Here is a 22,405-nt window from a genome sequence, read left to right on the forward strand (position 1 = left end):
CCCTGACGTACCCCTCTCCCAAAGCGAAGGGGCGCCATCAGGGACCCGTTAACTTTCACTGGACAGTCCGCGGCGGTGTACAGAAGTCAGATCCGGGCGACAAAATGCGTCCCGAACCCGAACGCTTGCAGAGTTCCGAGTAAGTATCCGTGATCCACCCTGTCGAACGCCTTCTCCTGATCGAGAGACAGGAAGGCGCTCGACAGACCAGCCCTCTGGGAATGGTGGATGATGTCCCGGACCAGATGGATGTTATCATAAATGGTTCGGTCCGGGACGGTGTAAGACTGGTCAGGGTGGATCATGTGGTCCAGCACGGTGCCGAGCCGAGAAGACGTGGCTCGGGCGAAGATTTTGTAGTCCGTGCTGAGGAGGGAGACCGGGCGCCAGTTTTTCAGAAGGCGGAGATCCCCCTTCGGCAGCAGGGCAATCACGGCCCTGCGCCACGAAAGGTGCATCTCCCCGGTAGTAATGCTCTCCCCCAGGACCCCCGCGAAGTCGCTCCCCAAGACGTCCCAGAACGCCCTGAAGAACTCCACGGTCAGCCCGTCTAGTCCCGGGGTTTTGCCCCTAGAAAGACCGTCGAGTGCGCCGGTCAGCTCCCCCAGACTTATAGGGGAGTCGAGCTTTCCGGCGAACTCCGGGCCGACCTGCGGCAGGTCCTCCCATAAAACTCTGCAAGCTTCCTCACTGGACGGATCCGGAGAGAACAGGGCAGTGTAGTAATCTCGGGCGATGGCCCTGATGGCTTCCGGGTCCGAGACAAGGGATCCGTCGTCGGCCAGCAGCGTAAGGAGCTGCTTATGGACCCCGTGCCTTTTTTCCAGCGAGTAGAAGAAGGGGGAGCCGCGGTCCATCTCCTTGAGGAAACAGATCCGCGACCTCACAAACGCGCCCCGAGACCCGACCAGTTGCAGGTCCCGCAGTGCGCCCTTCTTCTCATCATACACCGACCGCAGGGCCGGGTCCGCGTCGGGCTGACGGAGACGTACCTCCAGGTCGAGCACCTCCTTCTCCAACTCCTCGACCCTGGATTTGCGTCTCTTTGTCGACCCCTTCGCGTACTCTTGACAGAAAACTCGGACGTGAGTCTTGCCCACGTCCCACCATAGCCTCAAGGAGGGGAAGCCTCCCCGCTTCCTTCTCCAGCCGGCCCAGAAGCGACGGAACGAGTCCAGGAACCGCTGGTCTTCCAAAAACAGATTAAAATGCCAGTACGCGGACCCCGTCCGAGCGCAGAACGAAGTGAGCTCCGCCCACACCAGATGGTGGTCCGTGCACGGAACCTGCTGTATAGAAGCAGCCGGAACGCAGGACACGTATGCCTTTGAAACGTAAAGGCGGTCGAGTCTCGATGCTCCGACTCCAGGTGACACAAAGGTGAACACGCTGGAGTCAGGATGGAGATTTCGCCAGACGTCCATTAAGTCGAAGGACCTGACCAGGTCCCGCAACTTACTCACACCTCGCGTACAGTGCGGGGTACCGTGACGGTCCTGGACCCCGAGGGTGCAATTGAAATCCCCCCCGAGGACGATGCACTCGCCAGCGTCGATGGAGCCGAGATGAGTGGACACTTCTTCAAAGAAGCTCGCTTGCTGCTGCGTGCCCAGGGGGGCGTACACATTCACAAAGTGAAGCACTGCCCGCCCCAGACGCACAGTCACGTGCAGCAACCGGCCTGGCACCGGCTCCTTGGCCCCCAAGATCTCCGGCTGAAAATTCGGGGCCAACAAGATAGCCACCCCGCCCGAATTGGAGGCTAGGTGACTCATGTAGACCCCCCCTCGCCACTCCAGGAGCCACGTGGCTTCGTCTCCCGGAACGGTATGGGTTTCTTGCAGGAAGCACAACGCATACTTCCCATCCCTGAGGACCGAGAAGCTCTGGAACCTGAGCTGTGCGCCCCTGCTGCCGCGGATGTTGAGGCTGGCTATAGTCATCTTCATTGTCAAAGGTGCATCAAACCTTCACCTTAAGTAATTGAAAAGAAGAAGAGGACTTTTTAGTCCTTTCTCTCCTTCAGGAGCCCAGCGAGAAACGTTTGGACCCTCCGCCGCGCATTCCTATCCAACTCGGGAGACTTGAGAGCCTCGCGAGTGGACCAGAATACCAGCAGAAACGAATGCCACCGGTCCAAGGCCAACTGAACCCTGTCTCGGCGACTGCGGTGCCCCGACAAAAAGTCCCGGAGTTCCCTTGGGGGAATGAGGGGAGTCAGTAGGGGGCACCAGGGGATCCACCGCCTCACTTGAGAGCGACTCCGCGTAATCCCCAACGCTCACCACCGACACCCCGTCCTCCTCCGGGTCGTCGCCTCCAGCTTCCGACCCCTCCCCCGCATTGAGTACGGGGGCTGATTCGGAGCTGCCAGCTGGCTCTATCTGTGCCTCGATCCCACCCCCAGGATCAAGGCCAGAGGGGTCCTCTCTGGTCTCCTCTAAACTTTTTGGGCCAGAGGGCAGCGGCAGTTCTGATGCCCACTCTCCTCCCGGCACCGGGTCTTGGGAGCTCAGGACAAGCTCCTGACCTAAACATAGGACGCCCGGTGTCAAGGTTTGGGAGGGAGCGAGAAGGCCCTCCTTTTTGCCTCCACCCAATGACCCATTTATATTTTTTAAACTTTCCAAGCTGCAGTCCCCCGACGAGCCAGAAGATAGCTCGGGGGTGTTAAGTGCACTGGAGACGGACACCACCACAAGGGAGGTGCCCTCAGTGACCCCCGAGGGGCCCTGTTCAGGGGACTGCAGCAGACTGGTAGGGGGAACAGTGGTAGGGGTAGGGGTTTCGGGTTCCCCCAGAGGGCAGGGCGAGGTTTTACTGGGTGGAGACGCCACCACCTCTTCATCAGGGGAAGGGGCACGCCCAACTTCTTCAGTTTGGGCGTCGCCCACTTCCTCCTCCGAAGCGTGACGTCTCTTCCGGGTCAGGCTGGGGGCTAGGGAGACCTCCATTTCCGAGGCCCCCTCCTCCTTGTCCAGCCCTCCCGGACACTCCACCCTCTGGGTTTTTGATGTTTGTTTCCCCGGCTCGGGGTCCCGCGTCTTTTCCCCGCCGGCCCCGGGAGCACGCGCAGGAACGACGCCGGGCCCAGCACTTGGCGCCTTAGCGCCCACGGGCCCGGGAACACACGCGGACACGAAGCCGGGGCCGGATGATGTTTTTTCCCCCGAGCCGGTTTTTCCAGGTGTTTGGGGGGTTTGGGGCGTTTCACGGGCCGCCTCCAAATTTCGGGTCTTCCTCCGCGCCTTCTTACAGCGCGGGGGCTCTCCCCCCACCTCACCGGCAGCCGAGATGGCAGCTGCTGCTGGGGTCGCTTCCCCTTGCGGGGAGGGAGATGGAGTGGTGGCGGGGGGAGGAGGGGCGGTGCCAGCCGCGGCCGCTTGGGTGGGGCTAGTGGCCTTGGAGGCGGGGCAGTTCTTTCGTGCCCCACCTCCTTACAGGCATGGCACCGCACGCCCTCCGCGGTCCAGAAGACCCGATAGGCGGTCCCCTCAAAATTAACTGAGAAGGCCCCCTCCAGGCACTCCTCCCGGGCCAAGCGGACGAAAACTTGGCGCCGGAAGGAGTACACGTGGCGGAGGGCCAAGTCTTTGAGGCCGAGCGGGACTGGCGCAACACCTGACCTGACCTCCCCCAGCTTATTAAGGTGGGGGAGGAGGAGCCCACATGGTATAAAGGGCGGGACATTTGAAATAACAATCTTCTGGGCGGTGGCCTCAAGGGGATCCACCGCCGGAAAAGTCCCACCCACAGTGAGCCCCTTCTGCAGGGCGAGTTGCACCGCCCGCTCGGACCTCAAGAAAAAGATGGCCCTCCCATACCTCTTTGAGGCCGCGACAATGGCTGAGGGGCCGACAACCCCAGCCATAGCCTTTACGCAGGCCTCAATAGTCATCTCAGGGTGAGCGTAGCATTTTACCCCGAGGGCCCTGGTGAGGAGATGGAATGGCGACAGGGCAGCGGGATCAGCAGGAGCTGCAGAAGCAACCACCCCCGCATAGGTCTTTTTTGTAGGCCCTGCCACCAGTGACAAAGCCGCCTCCACATTAGCCCTCGAGGGCCCGGCCACAGGAGATGTTGAACTGGCCTTAGGGCCAGAGCCACGTCCACCCTGGGAAGGATTGGCCATTTTTTTTTTTAAATTATATATATTTTTTAATATATATATATATTTTTTTAAATATACAATGTTCCTCCCTAGGGAGAGAGGTAGTAATAACCTCCCCCTTTTGTACAGGAGAGGAGCGGAGGGAGAGGAGTGAAGGACAGGGAGGCACAGGAGGGAGAAGGGAAGAGTCCAGGTGGGTATCTCCAAAGAAAGGTGGACGTTGGGTGGGGGCCTGATGATCTTCTTGCAGGGGGAGGCGATGTCTTCACCAGCCACCGCTGGCCTTACTGGGAAAGGGCTGGGTGTGGGTGTGGGTGTGGGGTGGGGTGGGGGGGGGGGGGTAGCAGAAAGGTTGTTTTCACCACACACCCCCCTCTCTTCCTTCCCCAAAACCTTCCTGCAGTCTTCTTTCCTCCCCCTACAAAACACAGTCCTTTATTGCGCCCACCTTACACAAACAATAATGTTGGACACCCACCTAGGATGTTGTTTTTAGACACAGTTCTGGCCTTCCTGTCCTGCAGCAGCAACAGAAGCTGTTCTTCTTCTCTCCCTCTCTCTCCTTTTGCTCCACAGGGGCAGGGGCAGCAGCAGCAGTAAACACCCTCGAGTGCAGGTCCAGCAGCAGCAGCAAACACCCTCGAGTGCAGGAGCAGCAGCAGCAAACACCCTCGAGTGCAGGGGCAGCAGAAGCAACCCCAAAAGCAGCAGCAGCAGAAACAGTTGAAACACTGAGGAGCAGCAACACCAACACCACACACCTTCTCTCCTCAGTATCAGGGAACAAACTGAATCCACAATTGCCTGCACGAGATCGTTAAGAAGATGAACTCTTGATAATCTTTTAAATGAAAACCAAATCAACAAAATTGGGATAAATCAGGCACAGCCCCTAATTCAGGTCAGCTTTAAAACCAAGGACAAAGTTTAAAGGAACCTTACAAACTTTAAATTAAAATGTGATTAAAAGGGTCAACAAAACACCCCAGTCCCCGCGGTGCCCACCGAGCACGGAAGGCCTCGAGAGTGTCAGCAGACACCACGTGCTCCCTCTCCAGGGACATCCGGCAGCGGACGTAGCCGCGGAAGAGGGACAAACAATCAGGCGGGACTCCCCCGTTGATCGCCCGCTGCCTGGACCTGTTAATGGCCAACTTGGCCAAGCCCAGGAGCAGGTTCACGAGGAGGTCCTCCTCCTTCCCGACCCCCTTCCGCACCTGGTGCCCATAGATCAGGAGCGTGGGGCTGAAGTGCAAACAAAACATCAATAAAAGGTTTTTCAAGTAACTAAAAAGGGAGTGCAGCCTACAACACCCTATGTATACATGATCCACGGACTCCACAAGACCGCAAAAAGGGCAAGTGTCCTGAGAGTCCATGAACCTATGCATCCTCTTATTATAGGGGACTACTGCATGCAACACCCTCCAACCCAGGTCCCCGATAGAAAGGGGGAGGACACCTCCGTAGAGGGCCTCCCATCGGGGGCCTCCACCGCCAGACGGCAACAAGGCACGCCAGGGCGTGTCCGGGCGACGGACAAGGGCGAGAAAATGGAAGGTGTGCAGCAGCAGTCCGTACAAAAAGCCCCTCTTTGCCGTGCCAAAAGGCACAGAGGGCATGTCCCCGAGGCGGCTCATATTGCGGGGCACCAGCACCCGAGGGAGGGTTCGGGGCTTGGGGCCAATGTGAAATTCCGTCCGAACAGAGGAACGCTCAGACGGAAGACCACCGCGCACCTGGGCCGCCTCAAGACCCAAAATAACGTCGGGTCCGAGCACGACCGTTCTCAGGTCTTGGATGGCATCGGCTGCGACCTGGACACTCACAGACGCGCGTCGCGCCAACTCCTGCGGGAGCATCCAGCCCAGTCCTCCGCCACCCAGCACGTCCCCGATCCTGGTCACCCCTGTGGCCACAGCCCTCCTCTCCGCCAACCACTGAAAAGGACGGAGGGGCGGATTCCTGAGCAGTGGCTCTCTGACGATAGCCGCTACTCCTGACGGGGGAGAGCTGCGTCGCGAGGCGACCACTTTCCAGACTTTGATCAGGTCCTGGTAAAAGACGGGCAACGCCTGCAAGGAGCCACCGAGGCCCAGCTGTTCTATAAACAGGAGCTGCACCTCATAATTCAGGCCGTGCACCTGACGGAAGAAATACGTCATCAGGGCACACCATCTAGGAGGAGGCTCGACGTAGAGGTATCGCTGCAGGGTCTGAAGGCGGAAAGTCGCCACCTGTGTGCGTAGGCACACTAGCGCCTGACCACCCTCCCTAAGCGGGAGACTCAGAACCTCGGCAGCGACCCAGTGCAATCTTTTGTCCCAGAAGAAGTCGACTAACAATCTCTGGATTCTTGTGACAAAGTCCGGGGGAGGGGTCAAAGTGACCAGCCGATACCACAACATGGCGGCGATCAGCTGGTTTATGACCAGAACTCGACCTCGGTAAGATAGCACTCGGAGCAGTCCTGTCCAGCGCCGCAGGCGAGCGGTGACTTTCGTCTCCAGTTCCTGCCAGTTTGCCGGCCAGGATTCCTCAGCGGGGCAGAGATGGACCCCCAGGTAGAGGAGGCTGGTCCTGCTCCAGGTGAAAGGCCTGAGCTCCTCGGGTAGGGGATCCATCTGCCACTGACCGACCAGGAGTCCAGAACATTTACCCCAGTTGATCCTGGCAGAAGAAGCGGCAGAGTAGACCTCCTGGCACTCGCGCATCCTCCACAGGTCAGCCGGGTCACTAAACATAAGGAGCACGTCATCGGCGTAAGCCGAAAGGACCACCCCGATGCCCGGCCCGCGCAGAACCAATCCCGACAACCTCCTCCGCAAGAGGCGCAGGAAAGGCTCCACGCAAATAGAATACAACTGGCCAGACAGGGGGCAGCCCTGATGTACCCCTCTCCCAAAGCGAAGGGGCGCCGTCAGGGACCCGTTAACCTTCACTAGACACTCTGCGGCGGTGTACAGAAGTCGGATCCGGGCGACAAAATGCGTCCCGAACCCGAAAGCTCGCAGACTTCCGAGTAAGTATTCGTGATCCACCCTGTCGAACGCCTTCTCCTGATCGAGAGACAGGAAGGCGCTCGACAGACCAGCCCTCTGGGAATGGTGGATGATGTCCCGGACCAGATGGATGTTATCATAAATGGTTCGGTCCGGGACGGTGTAGGACTGGTCAGGGTGGATCATGTGGTCCAGCACGGTGCCGAGCCGAGAAGACATGGCTTGGGCGAAGATTTTGTAGTCCGTGCTGAGGAGGGAGACCGGGCGCCAGTTTTTAAGAAGGCGGAGATCCCCCTTCTTCGGCAGCAGGGCAATCACGGCCCTGCGCCACGAAAGGTGCATCTCCCCGGTAGCAATGCTCTCCCCCAGGACCCCCGCGAAGTCGCTCCCCAAGACGTCCCAGAACGCCCTGAAGAACTCCACGGTCAGCCCGTCTAGTCCCGGGGTTTTGCCCCTAGAAAGACCGTCGAGTGCGCCGGTCAGCTCCCCCAGACTTATAGGGGAGTCGAGCTTTCCGGCGCACTCCGGGCCGACCTGCGGCAGGTCCTCCCATAAAACTCTGCAAGCTTCCTCACTGGACGGATCCGGAGAGAACAGGGCAGTGTAGTAATCTCGGGCAATGGCCCTGATGCCCTCCGGATCCGAGACAAGGGATCCGTCATCGGCCAGCAGCATAAAGAGCTGCTTACGGACCCCGTGCCTTTTTTCCAGTGAGTAGAAGAAGGGGGAGCCACGGTCCATCTCCTTAAGGAAACAGATCCGCGACCTCACGAACGCGCCCCGAGACCCGACCAGTTGCAGGTCCCGCAGCGCGCCCTTCTTCTCATCGTACACCGACCGCAGGGCCAGGTCTGCGTCGGGCTGACGGAGACGTGCCTCCAGGTCGAGCACCTCCTTCTCCAACTCCTCGACCCTGGATTTGCGTCTCTTTGTCGACCCCTTCGCGTACTCTTAACAGAAAACTCGGACGTGTGTCTTGCCCACGTCCCACCATAGCCTCAAGGAGGGGAAGCCTCCCCGCTTCCTTCTCCAGCCGGCCCAGAAGCGACGGAACGAGTTCAGGAACTGCTGGTCTTCCAACAACAGGTTATTAAAATGCCAGTACGCGGACCCTTATCTGTTTCAGATGAAGTTACATTGTTTCATGGTTTACCATTGTGAGATTTGAACTCTTGATCTTGGGGTTACAAACCCAGTACCATAACCACTTGGCTACTTAGGCCAAGCATTAAGATGTAACTCTTTCGAGTACAAACCCGTTTCCATCTGTTTCTGATGAAGTTACATTGTTTCATAGTTTGCCATTGTGAGATTTAAACTCTTGATACTCTTTTGAGTAAACCTGTTTCCATCTGTTTCAGATGAAGTTACATTGTTTCATAGTTTGCCATTGTGAGATTTGAACTCTTGATCTTGGGGTTACAAACCCAGTACCATAACCACTTGGCTATTTAGGCCAAGTAAAATTAGATTGAACAGTGTGCTGAAACTCTTTCAAGTATAACACGTTTTTTTTTCATCTGTTCCTATTCAGATGAAGTTACATTGTTTCATACTTTGCCATTGTGAGATTTGAACTCTTGATCTTAGGGTTACAAACCCAGTACCATAACCACTTGGCTATTTAGGCCAAGCGTTAAGAATATGTAACTCTTTCGAGTACAAACCCGTTTCTATCTGTTTCAGATGAAGTTACATTGTTTCATAGTTTCCCATTGTGAGATCTGAACCCTTGATTTTGGGGTTACAAACCCAGTACCATAACCACTTGGCTACTTAGGCCAAGCATTAAGATGTAACTCTTTCGAGTACAAACCCGTTTCCATCTGTTTCTGATGAAGTTACTTTGTTTCATAGTTTGCCATTGTGAGATTTGAACTCTTGATAATCTTTTAAATGAAAACCAAATCAACAAAATTGGGATAAATCAGGCACAGCCCCTAATTCAGGTCAGCTGTAAAACCAAGAACAAAGTTTAAAGGAAACTTACAAACTTTAAATCAAAATGTGATTAAAGGGGTCAACAAAACACCCCAGTCCCCGCGGTGCCCACCGAGCACGGAAGGCCTCGAGAGTGCCAGCAGACACCGCGTGCTCCTTCTCCAGGGACATCCGGCAGCGAACGTAGCCGCGGAAGAGGGACAAACAATCAGGCGGGACTCCCCCGTCGATCGCCCGCTGCCTGGACCTGTTAATGGCCAACTTGGCCAGGCCCAGGAGCAGGTTCACGAGGAGGTCCTCCTCCTTCCCGACCCCCTTCCGCACCGGGTGCCCATAGATCAGGAGCGTGGGGCTGAAGTGCAAACAAAACATCAATAAAAGGTTTTTCAAATAACTAAAAAGGGAGTGCAGCCTACAACACCCTATGTATACATGGTCCACGGACTCCACAAGACCACAAAAAGGGCATGTGTCCTGAGAGTCCGTGAACCTATGCATCCTCTTATTATAAGGGACTGCCGCATGCAACACCCTCCAACCCAGGTCCCCGATAGAAAGGGGGAGGACACCTCCGTAGAGGGCCTCCCATCGAGGGCCTCCGCCGCCGGACGGCAACAAGGCACACCAGGGCGTGTCCGGTCGACGGACAAGGGCGAGAAAATGGAAGGTGTGCAGCAGCAGTCCATACAAAAAGCCCCTCTTTGCTGTGCCAAAAGGCACAGAGGGCATGTCCCCGAGGCGGCTCATATTGCGGGGCACCAGCACCCGAGGGAGGGTTCGGGGCTTGGGGCCAATGTGGAATTCCGTCCGAACAGGGGAACGCTCAGACGGGAGACCACCGCGCACCTGGGCCACCTCAAGACCCAAAATAACGTCGGGTCCGAGCACGACCGTTCTCAGGTCTTGGATGGCATCGGCTGCGACCTGGACACTCACAGACGCGCGTCGCGCCAACTCCTGCGGGAGCATCCAGCCCAGTCCTCCGCCACCCAGCACGTCCCCGATCCTGGTCACCCCTGCGGCCACAGCCCTCCTCTCCGCCAACCACTGAAAAGGACGGAGGGGCGGATTCCTGAGCAGCGGCTCTCTGACGATAGCCGCTACTCCTGACGGGGGAGAGCTGCGTCGCGAGGCGACCACTTTCCAGACTTTGATCAGGTCCTGGTAAAAGACGGGCAACGCCTGCAAGGAGCCACCGAGGCCCAGCTGTTCTATAAACAGGAGCTGCACGTCATAATTCAGGCCGTGCACCTGACGGAAGAAATACGTCATCAGGGCACACCATCTAGGAGGAGGCTCAACGTAGAGGTATCGCTGCAGGGTCTGAAGGCGGAAAGTCGCCACCTGTGTGCGTAGGCACACTAGCGCCTGACCACCCTCCCTAAGCGGGAGACTCAGAACCTCGGCAGCGACCCAGTGCAATCTTTTGTCCCAGAAGAAGTCGACTAACAATCTCTGGATTCTTGTGACAAAGTCCGGGGGAGGGGTCAAAGTGACCAGCCGATACCACAACATGGCGGCGATCAGCTGGTTTATGACCAGAACTCGACCCCGGTAAGATAGCACTCGGAGCAGTCCTGTCCAGCGCCGCAGGCGAGCGGTGACTTTCGTCTCCAGTTCCTGCCAGTTTGCCGGCCAGGATTCCTCAGCGGGGCAGAGATGGACCCCCAGGTAGAGGAGGCTGGTCCTGCTCCAGGTGAAAGGCCTGAGCTCCTCGGGTAGGGGATCCATCTGCCACTGACCGACCAGGAGTCCAGAACACTTACCCCAGTTGATCCTGGCAGAAGAAGCGGCAGAGTAGACCTCCTGGCACTCGCGCATCCTCCGCAGGTCAGCCGGGTCACTAAACATAAGGAGCACGTCATCGGCGTAAGCCGAAAGGACCACCCCGATGCCCGGCCCGCGCAGAACCAATCCCGACAACCTCCTCCGCAAGAGGCGCAGGAAAGGCTCCACGCAAATAGAATACAACTGGCCAGACAGGGGGCAGCCCTGACGTACCCCTCTCCCAAAGCGTAGGGGCGCCGTCAGGGACCCGTTAACCTTCACTAGACACTCTGCGGCGGTGTACAGAAGTCGGATCCGGGCGACAAAATGCGTCCCGAACCCGAAAGCTCGCAGACTTCCGAGTAAGTATTCGTGATCCACCCTGTCGAACGCCTTCTCCTGATCGAGAGACAGGAAGGCGCTCGACAGACCAGCCCTCTGGGAATGGTGGATGATGTCCCGGACCAGATGGATGTTATCATAAATGGTTCGGTCCGGGACGGTGTAGGACTGGTCAGGGTGGATCATGTGGTCCAGCACGGTGCCGAGCCGAGAAGACATGGCTTGGGCGAAGATTTTGTAGTCCGTGCTGAGGAGGGAGACCGGGCGCCAGTTTTTAAGAAGGCGGAGATCCCCCTTCTTCGGCAGCAGGGCAATCACGGCCCTGCGCCACGAAAGGTGCATCTCCCCGGTAGCAATGCTCTCCCCCAGGACCCCCGCGAAGTCGCTCCCCAAGACGTCCCAGAACGCCCTGAAGAACTCCACGGTCAGCCCGTCTAGTCCCGGGGTTTTGCCCCTAGAAAGACCGTCGAGTGCGCCGGTCAGCTCCCCCAGACTTATAGGGGAGTCGAGCTTTCCGGCGCACTCCGGGCCGACCTGCGGCAGGTCCTCCCATAAAACTCTGCAAGCTTCCTCACTGGACGGATCCGGAGAGAACAGGGCAGTGTAGTAATCTCGGGCAATGGCCCTGATGCCCTCCGGATCCGAGACAAGGGATCCGTCATCGGCCAGCAGCATAAAGAGCTGCTTACGGACCCCGTGCCTTTTTTCCAGTGAGTAGAAGAAGGGGGAGCCACGGTCCATCTCCTTAAGGAAACAGATCCGCGACCTCACGAACGCGCCCCGAGACCCGACCAGTTGCAGGTCCCGCAGCGCGCCCTTCTTCTCATCGTACACCGACCGCAGGGCCAGGTCTGCGTCGGGCTGACGGAGACGTGCCTCCAGGTCGAGCACCTCCTTCTCCAACTCCTCGACCCTGGATTTGCGTCTCTTTGTCGACCCCTTCGCGTACTCTTAACAGAAAACTCGGACGTGTGTCTTGCCCACGTCCCACCATAGCCTCAAGGAGGGGAAGCCTCCCCGCTTCCTTCTCCAGCCGGCCCAGAAGCGACGGAACGAGTTCAGGAACTGCTGGTCTTCCAACAACAGGTTATTAAAATGCCAGTACGCGGACCCTTATCTGTTTCAGATGAAGTTACATTGTTTCATGGTTTACCATTGTGAGATTTGAACTCTTGATCTTGGGGTTACAAACCCAGTACCATAACCACTTGGCTACTTAGGCCAAGCATTAAGATGTAACTCTTTCGAGTACAAACCCGTTTCCATCTGTTTCTGATGAAGTTACATTGTTTCATAGTTTGCCATTGTGAGATTTAAACTCTTGATACTCTTTTGAGTAAACCTGTTTCCATCTGTTTCAGATGAAGTTACATTGTTTCATAGTTTGCCATTGTGAGATTTGAACTCTTGATCTTGGGGTTACAAACCCAGTACCATAACCACTTGGCTATTTAGGCCAAGTAAAATTAGATTGAACAGTGTGCTGAAACTCTTTCAAGTATAACACGTTTTTTTTTCATCTGTTCCTATTCAGATGAAGTTACATTGTTTCATACTTTGCCATTGTGAGATTTGAACTCTTGATCTTAGGGTTACAAACCCAGTACCATAACCACTTGGCTATTTAGGCCAAGCGTTAAGAATATGTAACTCTTTCGAGTACAAACCCGTTTCTATCTGTTTCAGATGAAGTTACATTGTTTCATAGTTTCCCATTGTGAGATCTGAACCCTTGATTTTGGGGTTACAAACCCAGTACCATAACCACTTGGCTACTTAGGCCAAGCATTAAGATGTAACTCTTTCGAGTACAAACCCGTTTCCATCTGTTTCTGATGAAGTTACTTTGTTTCATAGTTTGCCATTGTGAGATTTGAACTCTTGATCTTGGGGTTACAAGCCCAGTACCATAACCACTTGGCTATTTAAGCCAAGCGTTAAGAAGATGTAGTTGTACAGACTGGGCACCGGTGTTAATCACTTGTACATAATTCCCAAGAATATCTCCTTGCCTCTCACTCTTTGTTAAGATAAACAGCATTTGTGTCATTCAGATGTGAAACCTTGGTTTCTGCACAAGATAAAGACAGGTGTCTCAGTCCAGGGCCTCTTCCCTGTGCTTTGTGTAACATTCAGACCAAAGTGATGGTCTGGCTTCACACTCACTGGACACTTTACTGATGCTTGAACCTCGATGCTTGTTATTGCTTGTCATTGCTGCCAGAATATCGTGGGCAGGCATCACAGAGTTCCATCATTCTCTCTGTGCGCTCTCAGCTCCTTTGAAGTGGGGCAGGCCCCCCCATCTCTTCAGCATCTGTGCCCAGTGAAGCTGTGCTCCTGAAGGGGACAGGTGCTGAAGTCTGACAAAGGATCAGGTGCATTTAAAGTTTCATGGCTGCGATTCCATGAGAGAACCTAATCAAAGAGCGTGAGCGAGCTGCCCTCAGCCAGATAGGAATCAGACACTCACAGAGGCAATGTGAAGATCTATGGAGTGTCCTCACTGTATGTCGTCATCATCTTCCTGGAATCTAGTGACTATTAGGGCCTCCACTGCGTCTCCATGACATGAGCCTGAGCACTGAGGGTATGTGCGCCACCATCAGCCACACAGTAGTCAAACGTTCACAGATGCAAGGTGAGGATATCAGAACTGTCCTTCCTGCATCTCGTCATCACCCTCCATGAATCATGCGGCCATGAGGGTCTCCCGAGCACACCTGCGTTGTCTGGCCAGTGCGATGGCCTCATCATCAGCATCCTCACCTTCGAGGAGCTCATCGCCGTCATTCCCTTCAACATCCTCCTCATTGGAGGAGACATGCAACTTCTCCATCTCCTCCTCAGCCAGATCCTCCCTCCCATTGCAGTGCCAGGTTGTATTGTGGCAGCAAGCGACGATGATGCATGACACCCTCTGGGGACTGTATTGCTGTGCTCCACCAGAACTGTTGAGGCACCAGAACCTAATTTTCAAAATGCCTATCATTTGCTCCACCAAAGTCTGGGTCACAGCATCAGCCTCATTATACCGTCGCTCTGCTGCAGTCTGAGGCTGCCACACGGGTGTCATCAGCCACGTCCTCTGTGGGTTGCCCTTGTCTCTGAGGAGCCAACCATTTCTGGACCCTGGAAGACTACAGGTCTCAGATCCCCGACAAGGATGTAGGAATTGTGGACAGTCCCTGGGAATCATGCGCAGACCTATAGGATATGTTTGTGGTGGTCGCACACCAGATGAACATTCAGCAAGTGTAAGACCTTGTGGTTGACATAGTTGACTGCTTGTTGCCACTGAGATCTGAATGCCATCTGAGTGCAGTCGATGGCATCCTGCACCTGTGGAAAACCTGAGATCTGGGCAAATCTCAGCGCTCTTGCTTCCTGGCTTTCCTGATCCCGGGCGAAATGCACAAAGTTCTGTGCCTGCATGAAGATAGGGGCCGTGACTTCCTGGATACATTTGCGTGTGGAGACTTGTGAGATCCTGAACAGGTCACCTGTGGAGCCCTGGAAGGAGCCACTGGCATAAAAATTGAGCGCTGCAGTCACTTTCATGGCCACTGGCATTGGATGCCCTTCATATCCCTGTGATGCCAAATCCTGCAAGAGGTGGCGTATGTGACCAGCCAGTTCCCCAGACATGAGCAGTCTTCAGCGACACTGGTTCTCAGTCATCTGCAGGAGTGACAGGTGCCATCCATAGACCTGGGCCTCGCGAGGTGCCCACGAGCAATGGCTCTCTGCGAATCTTCAGCTGAGCTGAAGGATGGTGCTCCTTTGCTGAGCCAGGCACCTCTTCTTCTTTGCTCCCTGTAAGCCATGAGGCATACCGCTAAATCACCAGGCTCCATGATTCTCATGATCTCCTCCTGGAGGATCAAAGAGAGAGAGATGTGTGGTTTAGCATATGTGCCTTAAGAACCTCCCTTTGTTAAGCCTGAAGTCCCCTTCACATGTGCAGGAGAGTGCTGGCCACCACTTGGATGGCCAGTGTCTTGTGCTCACATTGGCTGTCCGAAACCCCACCCACCTCCACCCCACCCCACCTGGCCGATTAACAGCAGTTTCAGCCACTGGACTGCATTGGTGTGCTCTCAGCTCAGGCACAGACATTCTCCTAACTCACACTGCAAGGCTGCACTGTCAGCTTGAACCATGAGGGATACTGGTCCAAACCTTAATGAAGACATTGCAAGAGGCAGTGAGTGCCTCCACCACTGACTGTGTCATGGCCACCTTACACAGGGGATTCTACAACTTGCCCAGTCGGCCAATTGTTCTGCTGCCCCCAAAAATGCACCTTAATTTGCAGTCTGTGCCTGGTGTGGGGTGGGGGGTGGGGAGGGGGGTGTTGTAAAGCTCTGGAGCATTTGATGGCATTTTCATGCTTTTGCATTGTTTGAGTGGGCAGAAAAGCTTCATAGGCCCGACTCCAAGCATGTCAATTGAGCTGCTGCTGAACAGTCTCAACTGTGGAAGAATGCTCACTTCTGACAAACTTTTCCAAGTGCCTGGCCTCTTCCCTCATCCCCTCTCCCCCCAACCCACTCTGGCATGCGCTTGGGTATTTCTTTCAGACTGTGCTGCTTTGCCCCCCACCTCCCCAACTTGACCTGACCCACACTGGAGCCCTTGCTCTGGCACCGCACTGAAAACCAGCTGGGAAAAAGTGACTAGCCTGCGCCCACCCGCAAATGTGCGGCGCTTCTTCCTTGATGTCATCTGAGCAATGCTTGCAAATGCTGTGCAAGGTTGTGTACTCACCTCCGAATTCTCCTTGAAGTTCAGCTCGCCAGGTGCACGCCTTTTAGATGCAGTTGTGAAGCATGCCATTCTCAAGTCACGCCAACATGGGCGGTAAATTTGACATGAGGGAAATGATTCCAACGAGCAGGGCTTATAATGAGATGCTAAAGCATTGAAATTAGGTTCCTAACTTGTGGCGGTGGGATACACAGCCCACCATGACAGGTGGAGTGAACGATTGCAAACTGGTTTCACAACAGCGTGAAGCCGTTTTTTGGCATCCTTGCCATATTGTCCCCCCTCACCCGCCATGACGTCCAATGTCACCGGGGTCGGAAAATTCCAGCCAACGGGGTCGGAAAATTCCGGCCAACAGTTTGAGTCTGTATGACTCTACTTCAAGGGGAGTCATATGGACTCGAAATGTTAACTCTTGTTTCTCTCTCCACAGATGCTGCCAGAGCTGCTGGGCTTTTCCAGCATTTTATGTTTTTGTTTCAGATTTCCAGCATCTGCAGTTTTTTGCTTTTATTAAGATGGAGGAGTCTGGGACATTAAATATTTTAAAATCTTTTATGCTCTCCCCACCCCCACTAGAGCTATACCTTGAGTGCCCTACCATCCATTCTTAATTAGCACATTCGTTTAGATAATATCACCAACTTTAACACCTATGTGTTCTTTTGTTCTATTGTTGGTGACATCTTTTGATGATCTTTTTCTATCACTGCTTGTTTGTCCCTACAACCACACCAACCCCCTCCACTTCTCTCTCTCTCTCTCTCTCCGCCACCCCCCCCCCACCCCCCACCCCCCACACACCTTAAACCAGCTTATATTTCAACTCTTTCTTGGACTCGAACTCAAGTTCTGTCGAAGGGTCATGAGGACTCGAAACGTCAACTCTTTTTTTTCTCCGCCGATGCTGCCAGACCTGCTGAGTTTTTCCAGGTAATTCTGTTTTTGTATTGGCTGTAAGGTCTGATTCGGCGAATATGACTATGTCTACGTTGCTTAACTAGCCTGTGGGACAGTGCCCCCCCCCCCCCAGATTTTGACACAAGTCCCCAGAGGTTAGTGAGGAAGACTTTGCAGGGTTGAATGGGCTGGGTGAGCCTTTGCAATTTCCGACAATGAACCACATCTTCGGAAGTTAAGTGATTTATTTTGCATTTACAGGAAGCGCATCTTCCACCTAACTCCACAAGAGGAACACCAACCCTTTGTAAATAACTTATATTATTATCATCTTGAGCTTGGATCAATCTCTTTGTAGTTTCAAACTATTTGATTCCTCAGATTTTCAAACTGACTCCCAGATTCTTTCAAGTTCCAAGAGAGAATTTCTGGGACACCCTGAAATTCGAGTAATTCATGACCATCATTTATGTCGTTTGAAATTTGGAATTTAGGTGAGCAATCTGAGCTATAATGGTCTCTCCTGTCCCCCAGATTCTTACCTTCCTAAGTGCTTCCAGTTCAAAGTCCTGAATCACGGGGCATAGTATTTATTGTCAATCCTGAATGATAGAACTGAATAGGTTCTGGGTCATTCCAGGGAGTGGTTAAGATTTCAAAGGAAAAACAGACTTGCCCTCATCCTCACAAACCTGCCAGCTGCAGATGCATCTGACAATGATGGTATCGGTAGGAGTGACCACCTTGTGGAGACAAGACAAAGTCCTGCCTTCACATTGAGGATGCCCTCCATTGTGTTGTGTGGTATTACCACTGTGCTAATTGGGATAGATTTTGAAGCAGCAGCAGAATTGTACTTGAACACAATCTGTAATCTCATGGCCCAGCATATCCCCCACTCTATCATTATCATCAAGCCAGGTGACCAACTCTGGTTCAATGAGGGCATTCCAGGAGCAGCAACAGGTATACCTAAAAATGAGGTGTCAACTTGGTGAAGCTATAACACAGGACTACTTGCATGCCAAACAGCATAAGCAGCGAGTGATACACAGAGCTAAGCGATTTCACAACCAATGAATTAGATCTAAGCTCTGCTGTCCTGCCACATCCAGTCATGAATGTGGTGAACAATTAAAACAACTCACTGGAGGAGGAGGCTGCACAAATACCCCATCCTCGATAATGGGGGAGCCCAGCACATCAGTGCAAAAGATAAGGCTGGAGCATTTGCTACAATCTTCTGCCAGAAGTGCTGAATGGATGATCCATCTCGGCCTCCTCAGGAGGTCCCCAGCATCACAGGTACCAGTCTTCAGCTAATCGATTCACTCCACGTGATATCAAAAAATGGCTGAAGGCAATGGATACTGCAAAGGCTATGGGCCCTGACAATATTCTGGCAATAGTACTGAAGACTTTTGCTCCAGAATTTGCCGCGGCCCTAGCCAAGCTGTTCCAGTACAGCTACAACACTGGCATCTACCCGGCTCTGTGGAAAATTGCCCAGGTGTGTCCTGTACACAAAAAGCAGGACAGATCTAACCTGGCCAATTACCTCATCAGTCTACTCTTGATCATGAGTAAAGTAATGGAAGGGGTCATCAATAGTGCTATCAAGTGGCACTTGCTTAGCAATAATCTGCTCACTGACGTTCAGTTTAGGCTCTGCAGGGGCCACTCAGCTCCTGACCTCTTTACGGCCTTCGTTCAAACATGAACAAAAAAGCTGAAGTCCTGAGGTGAGGTGAGAGTGACTGCCCTTCACATAAAGGCTGCATTTGACTGAGTGTGGCATCAAGGAGCCCTAGCTAAAGTGGAGTCAATGGAATCAGGGGGAAAATTCTCCACTGGTTGGAGTCATACCTAGCACAAAGGAAGATGGTTGTGGTTGTTGGAGGTCAGTCATCTCAGCTCCAGGACATCACTACAGGAGTTCCTCAGGCTAGTGTCCTTGGCCCAACCACCTTCAGCTGCTTCATCAATGACGTTCCTGCCATCATAAGGTCAGAAGTGGGGATGTTCGCTGATGATTTCACAATGTTCAGCACCATTTGTGGCTCCTCAGATACTGAAGCAGTCCATGCCCAAATGCAGCAAGACCTGGACTATATCCAGGCTTGGACTGACAAGTGGCAAGTAACATTCATGCCACACAAGTGCCAGGCAATGACATCTCCAACAAGAGAGAATCTACCATCTTCTTGTGACATTCAATGGCATTACCATCACTGAATCCCTCTCTATCAACATCCTGGGGGTTACATTGACCAGAAACTGAACTGGACTAGCCATATAAATACTGTGTCTACAAGAGCAGGTCAGAGGCTGGGAATCCTACAGCGAGTAACTCACCTCCTGACTCCTCAAAGCCTGTCCACCATCTACAAGGCACAAGTCAAAAGTGTGATGGAACACTCCCCACTTGCCTGGATGAGTGCAACTCCAAGAACATTCAAAAATCTTGACACTATCCAGGACAAAGCAGCCCACTCGATTGGCACCCCATCCACAAACATTCACTCTCTCCACCACCGACACACAGTAGCAGCAGTGTGTGACATCTACAAGATGCATTGCAGGAATTCACCAAGACTCCTTAGACAGCACCTTCCAAACCCACGATCATTACCATCTAGAAGGACAAGGGCAGCAGATAGTTGGGAACACCACCACCTGGAAGTTCCCCTCCAAGTCACTCACCATCTTGACTTGGAAATATATCACCGTTCCTTCACTGTCACTGGGTCAAAATCCTGGAACTCTCTCCCTAACAGCACTGTGGGTGTACCAAGCCACATGGACTGCAGTGGTTCAGGGAGTCAGCTCACCACCACCTTCTCAAGGGCAATTAGGGATGAGCAATAAATGCTGGTCTAGCCAGTGACGCCCATATCCCATAAATGAATAATAAAAAAAATCACCCAGGAGTCATACCTAGTCCAGACCGAGTGAGGACAGCAGATTTCCTTCCTTAAAAGACATGAATGATCTAGACGGCTGTTTATAACAATCCGACAGAGTCACTGTTACTTTAACTGATTACAGCTTTATCTTTCCTGATTTTTCTTTTCAAAATTAATTTTTGTTTCTCAATCTTGCATTGAGGGAATCAATACTGTTCCACTGAACTGTTCGTTCAGGATTATACTTGTCCAAGTCACATACCTACGACACTCCTGTAGCTGAGCTTCTTGCCTTTAATAAAGGCAGCTTGGTAACCAGAACATGCCTGAAAGGGCGGTGGAAGCAGATTTGAGAGAACTTTCAAAAGGGAATGGGATAAGTACCTGAAGGATAGAAATGTGCAGGGGTACTGGGAATGAGCAGGGGAACAGTACTAATTGGATAGCTCTGTCAAAGGGCCAGCACAGGGATGATGGGCTGAATAGCCTCCTTCTATGATTCTAAATTTTGTTCTGATAGTTTTGCCTCCTAACTCAAAGCCCCAAATCCTGATATCATCTGAATTGTTGCTCTCTGGATTCCCACAGAGTGAGTGTATTGGACAATCAGAGTATTGGGCCTGGTCTGTGTGCTCACCTCAATCTAATTATAATGTGGCCTGATGTTGAGGGTGTTTCTCTCTACAGGTATGAGCACAGTGCCCGAGGTGATCCTTGCTCGACATTGCGGAATGCGAGTATTTGGCATCTCCCTCATCACGAACAAGGTTGTGATGGACTACAGCAGCCAAGCGAAGACAAACCACAAGGAAGTCCTTCAGACATCGAGGGACCGAGCTGAGGCCCTCCAGAGACTGATCAGCAACCTCGTGGGGAAGATGGACTGAACAGGCTGGCAGCAGCCTAGCAGGAAATGGCAATGGCCCTGCGTCCTGACGAAGCTGCAGCAATAATATCATTAACAAATAGGGAGTGAAATTGGACATGCGCAGTGGATGCAAAACATGGAGAATCGAATCAGTCAGCCCTTGTGCACAGCGCCCAATGCACAGCCAACTTGCTAAGTGCCTGATATACACCCCAACCCCTGCTAGATGGCTCATCTGTTATACACTCCACCCAGCCAATATACCCCACCGCCCTGTTATATATGCCACTCACCTTCTACAACCCCCCCAGTTATAAACCCCATCCACCCATTATACATCCATCTAATACACCCACCCTCCCAATACACATCCCACCCATGATATTGGCCTTATACAGGCTCATAGGGCTGAATGGCCTATTCCTCCTCCTAAGTACTATGTTCCTTTAAAGCAGTTGCCCGCCCATTTTATGCCCTGCTTGCTCTATATATGCCCCTTCCATCTGATCCACCCCTCAGCAGCTCCTGCTAAGTCCGCCTGTTACAGTCTCTGTCTGATGTTCAGTATTTGACTTTTGGCAGTGTAATATAATATAATATAATGGTTGGCCAAAATGATTCCGTTTCCACCATGTCCAATTTCACCCCCATACTGTGTTTAATTTTAGATGATGAGGTTGATTTCTAATTCATATTATTGTAGATAAAGAGAAAGTGGTTTTCTACTGGAACAAGATGAAAGACTTGTATTTACACAACCACTGCATATCTCAAAGTGCTTCACAGCCATTGGAGTAATTCTTGAAGTGTCTTCTTCTCCTTCTTATCCACTCCCTCCGGATGAGGATGACTTGCCTCTACTCCGGTTCGATGGGTTCTGAGATGGTTGAAAAGTCCAATGTGTGATCTGCAGACTCCGTCACATGGGGGGCAGGAGGTGCTCGAAGGGCTGGGTAGATGGGTTATTTGGAGGTTTGTCTGCTTCTTCTGATTTCACCTCTGCACCTTCCCGATGAAGCCTCTCGATGTCTTCAGCGTCTTCCCGAATGAACCTTCTCCATTTTGGTCAGCCACAAGCCAGAGACTCCCTCGAGTCAGTGGGGGTGTTTGACCTCTTCGAGGACGCTTTCAGGACATTCCTGAAGTGTTTCCATGGGCCTCCTGGGAGTCTCCTGACTCCGAGTTCCGAGTAGTCACTGTTGTAATGTGGGAAATATGGCAGCTAATTTGTGTCCAGCAAACTCCCACAAGCAGCAACGTGATAATGAACAGATAACGGCCCAGAACTTCTGTCCCCTGGGTGGGGTGGGGGAAGGGGGGGGGGAGGGGGGGTGTTGGTGGTGGTTGTACCCGGGAGGTACCCCGGAAGATGCGCTGGGACACTCCCCGGAAGTATCTAGGCAAGGACTGTACAGGAATTGCCCAGGAAGCTTAACCTTCCGATGGGCAATTACCCTGCATCGGGAACAATCGATACTCTGATTTAAACTGGAGGCTTCAGATGGTCCCGAGTCTCTTAGCAGAATAGTTACCCAGGAAAAGTTAGAAGGATTAAAGGTTCCGACTCAGGGACCTTTAAACTTACCCCTTTTACTGCAGCTAATGCCACTAAAAGGGTTGGGTGGTGGTGGTGGTGGGTCAGGGGGTGCTGGTGGTGGTGGTGATGGGTGGGGGGGTGTTGTTTCACTTCTCCCGACGTTGTTGCCCCGCACTGGCAGGACTTGGGAAGCAGGCACGCTGCACACATTCCTCACCAGGCCCAGGCCCAGGCCAGAATGTTGGGTGAGAAATGTGCAGC

At 53.2% G+C, this 22,405-nt stretch overlaps 1 protein-coding gene across 1 annotated transcript in view; it reads left to right on the top strand.

Annotated features, from left to right (window-relative positions):
- Positions 1-20,626, top strand: part of pnp6 (purine nucleoside phosphorylase 6) — a 49,363-nt gene extending 28,737 nt beyond the window's left edge. The window contains exon 6 of the mRNA XM_041192267.1: positions 20,427-20,626. Coding sequence (XP_041048201.1) covers positions 20,427-20,626 — 200 coding nt within the window. The remainder of the gene's footprint in view (positions 1-20,426) is intronic.
- Positions 20,627-22,405: the final 1,779 nt, after the last annotated feature.

Source organism: Carcharodon carcharias, chromosome 7, assembly GCF_017639515.1.
Source record: "Carcharodon carcharias isolate sCarCar2 chromosome 7, sCarCar2.pri, whole genome shotgun sequence".
In the NCBI taxonomy this organism is placed as follows: Eukaryota; Metazoa; Chordata; class Chondrichthyes; order Lamniformes; family Lamnidae; genus Carcharodon; species Carcharodon carcharias.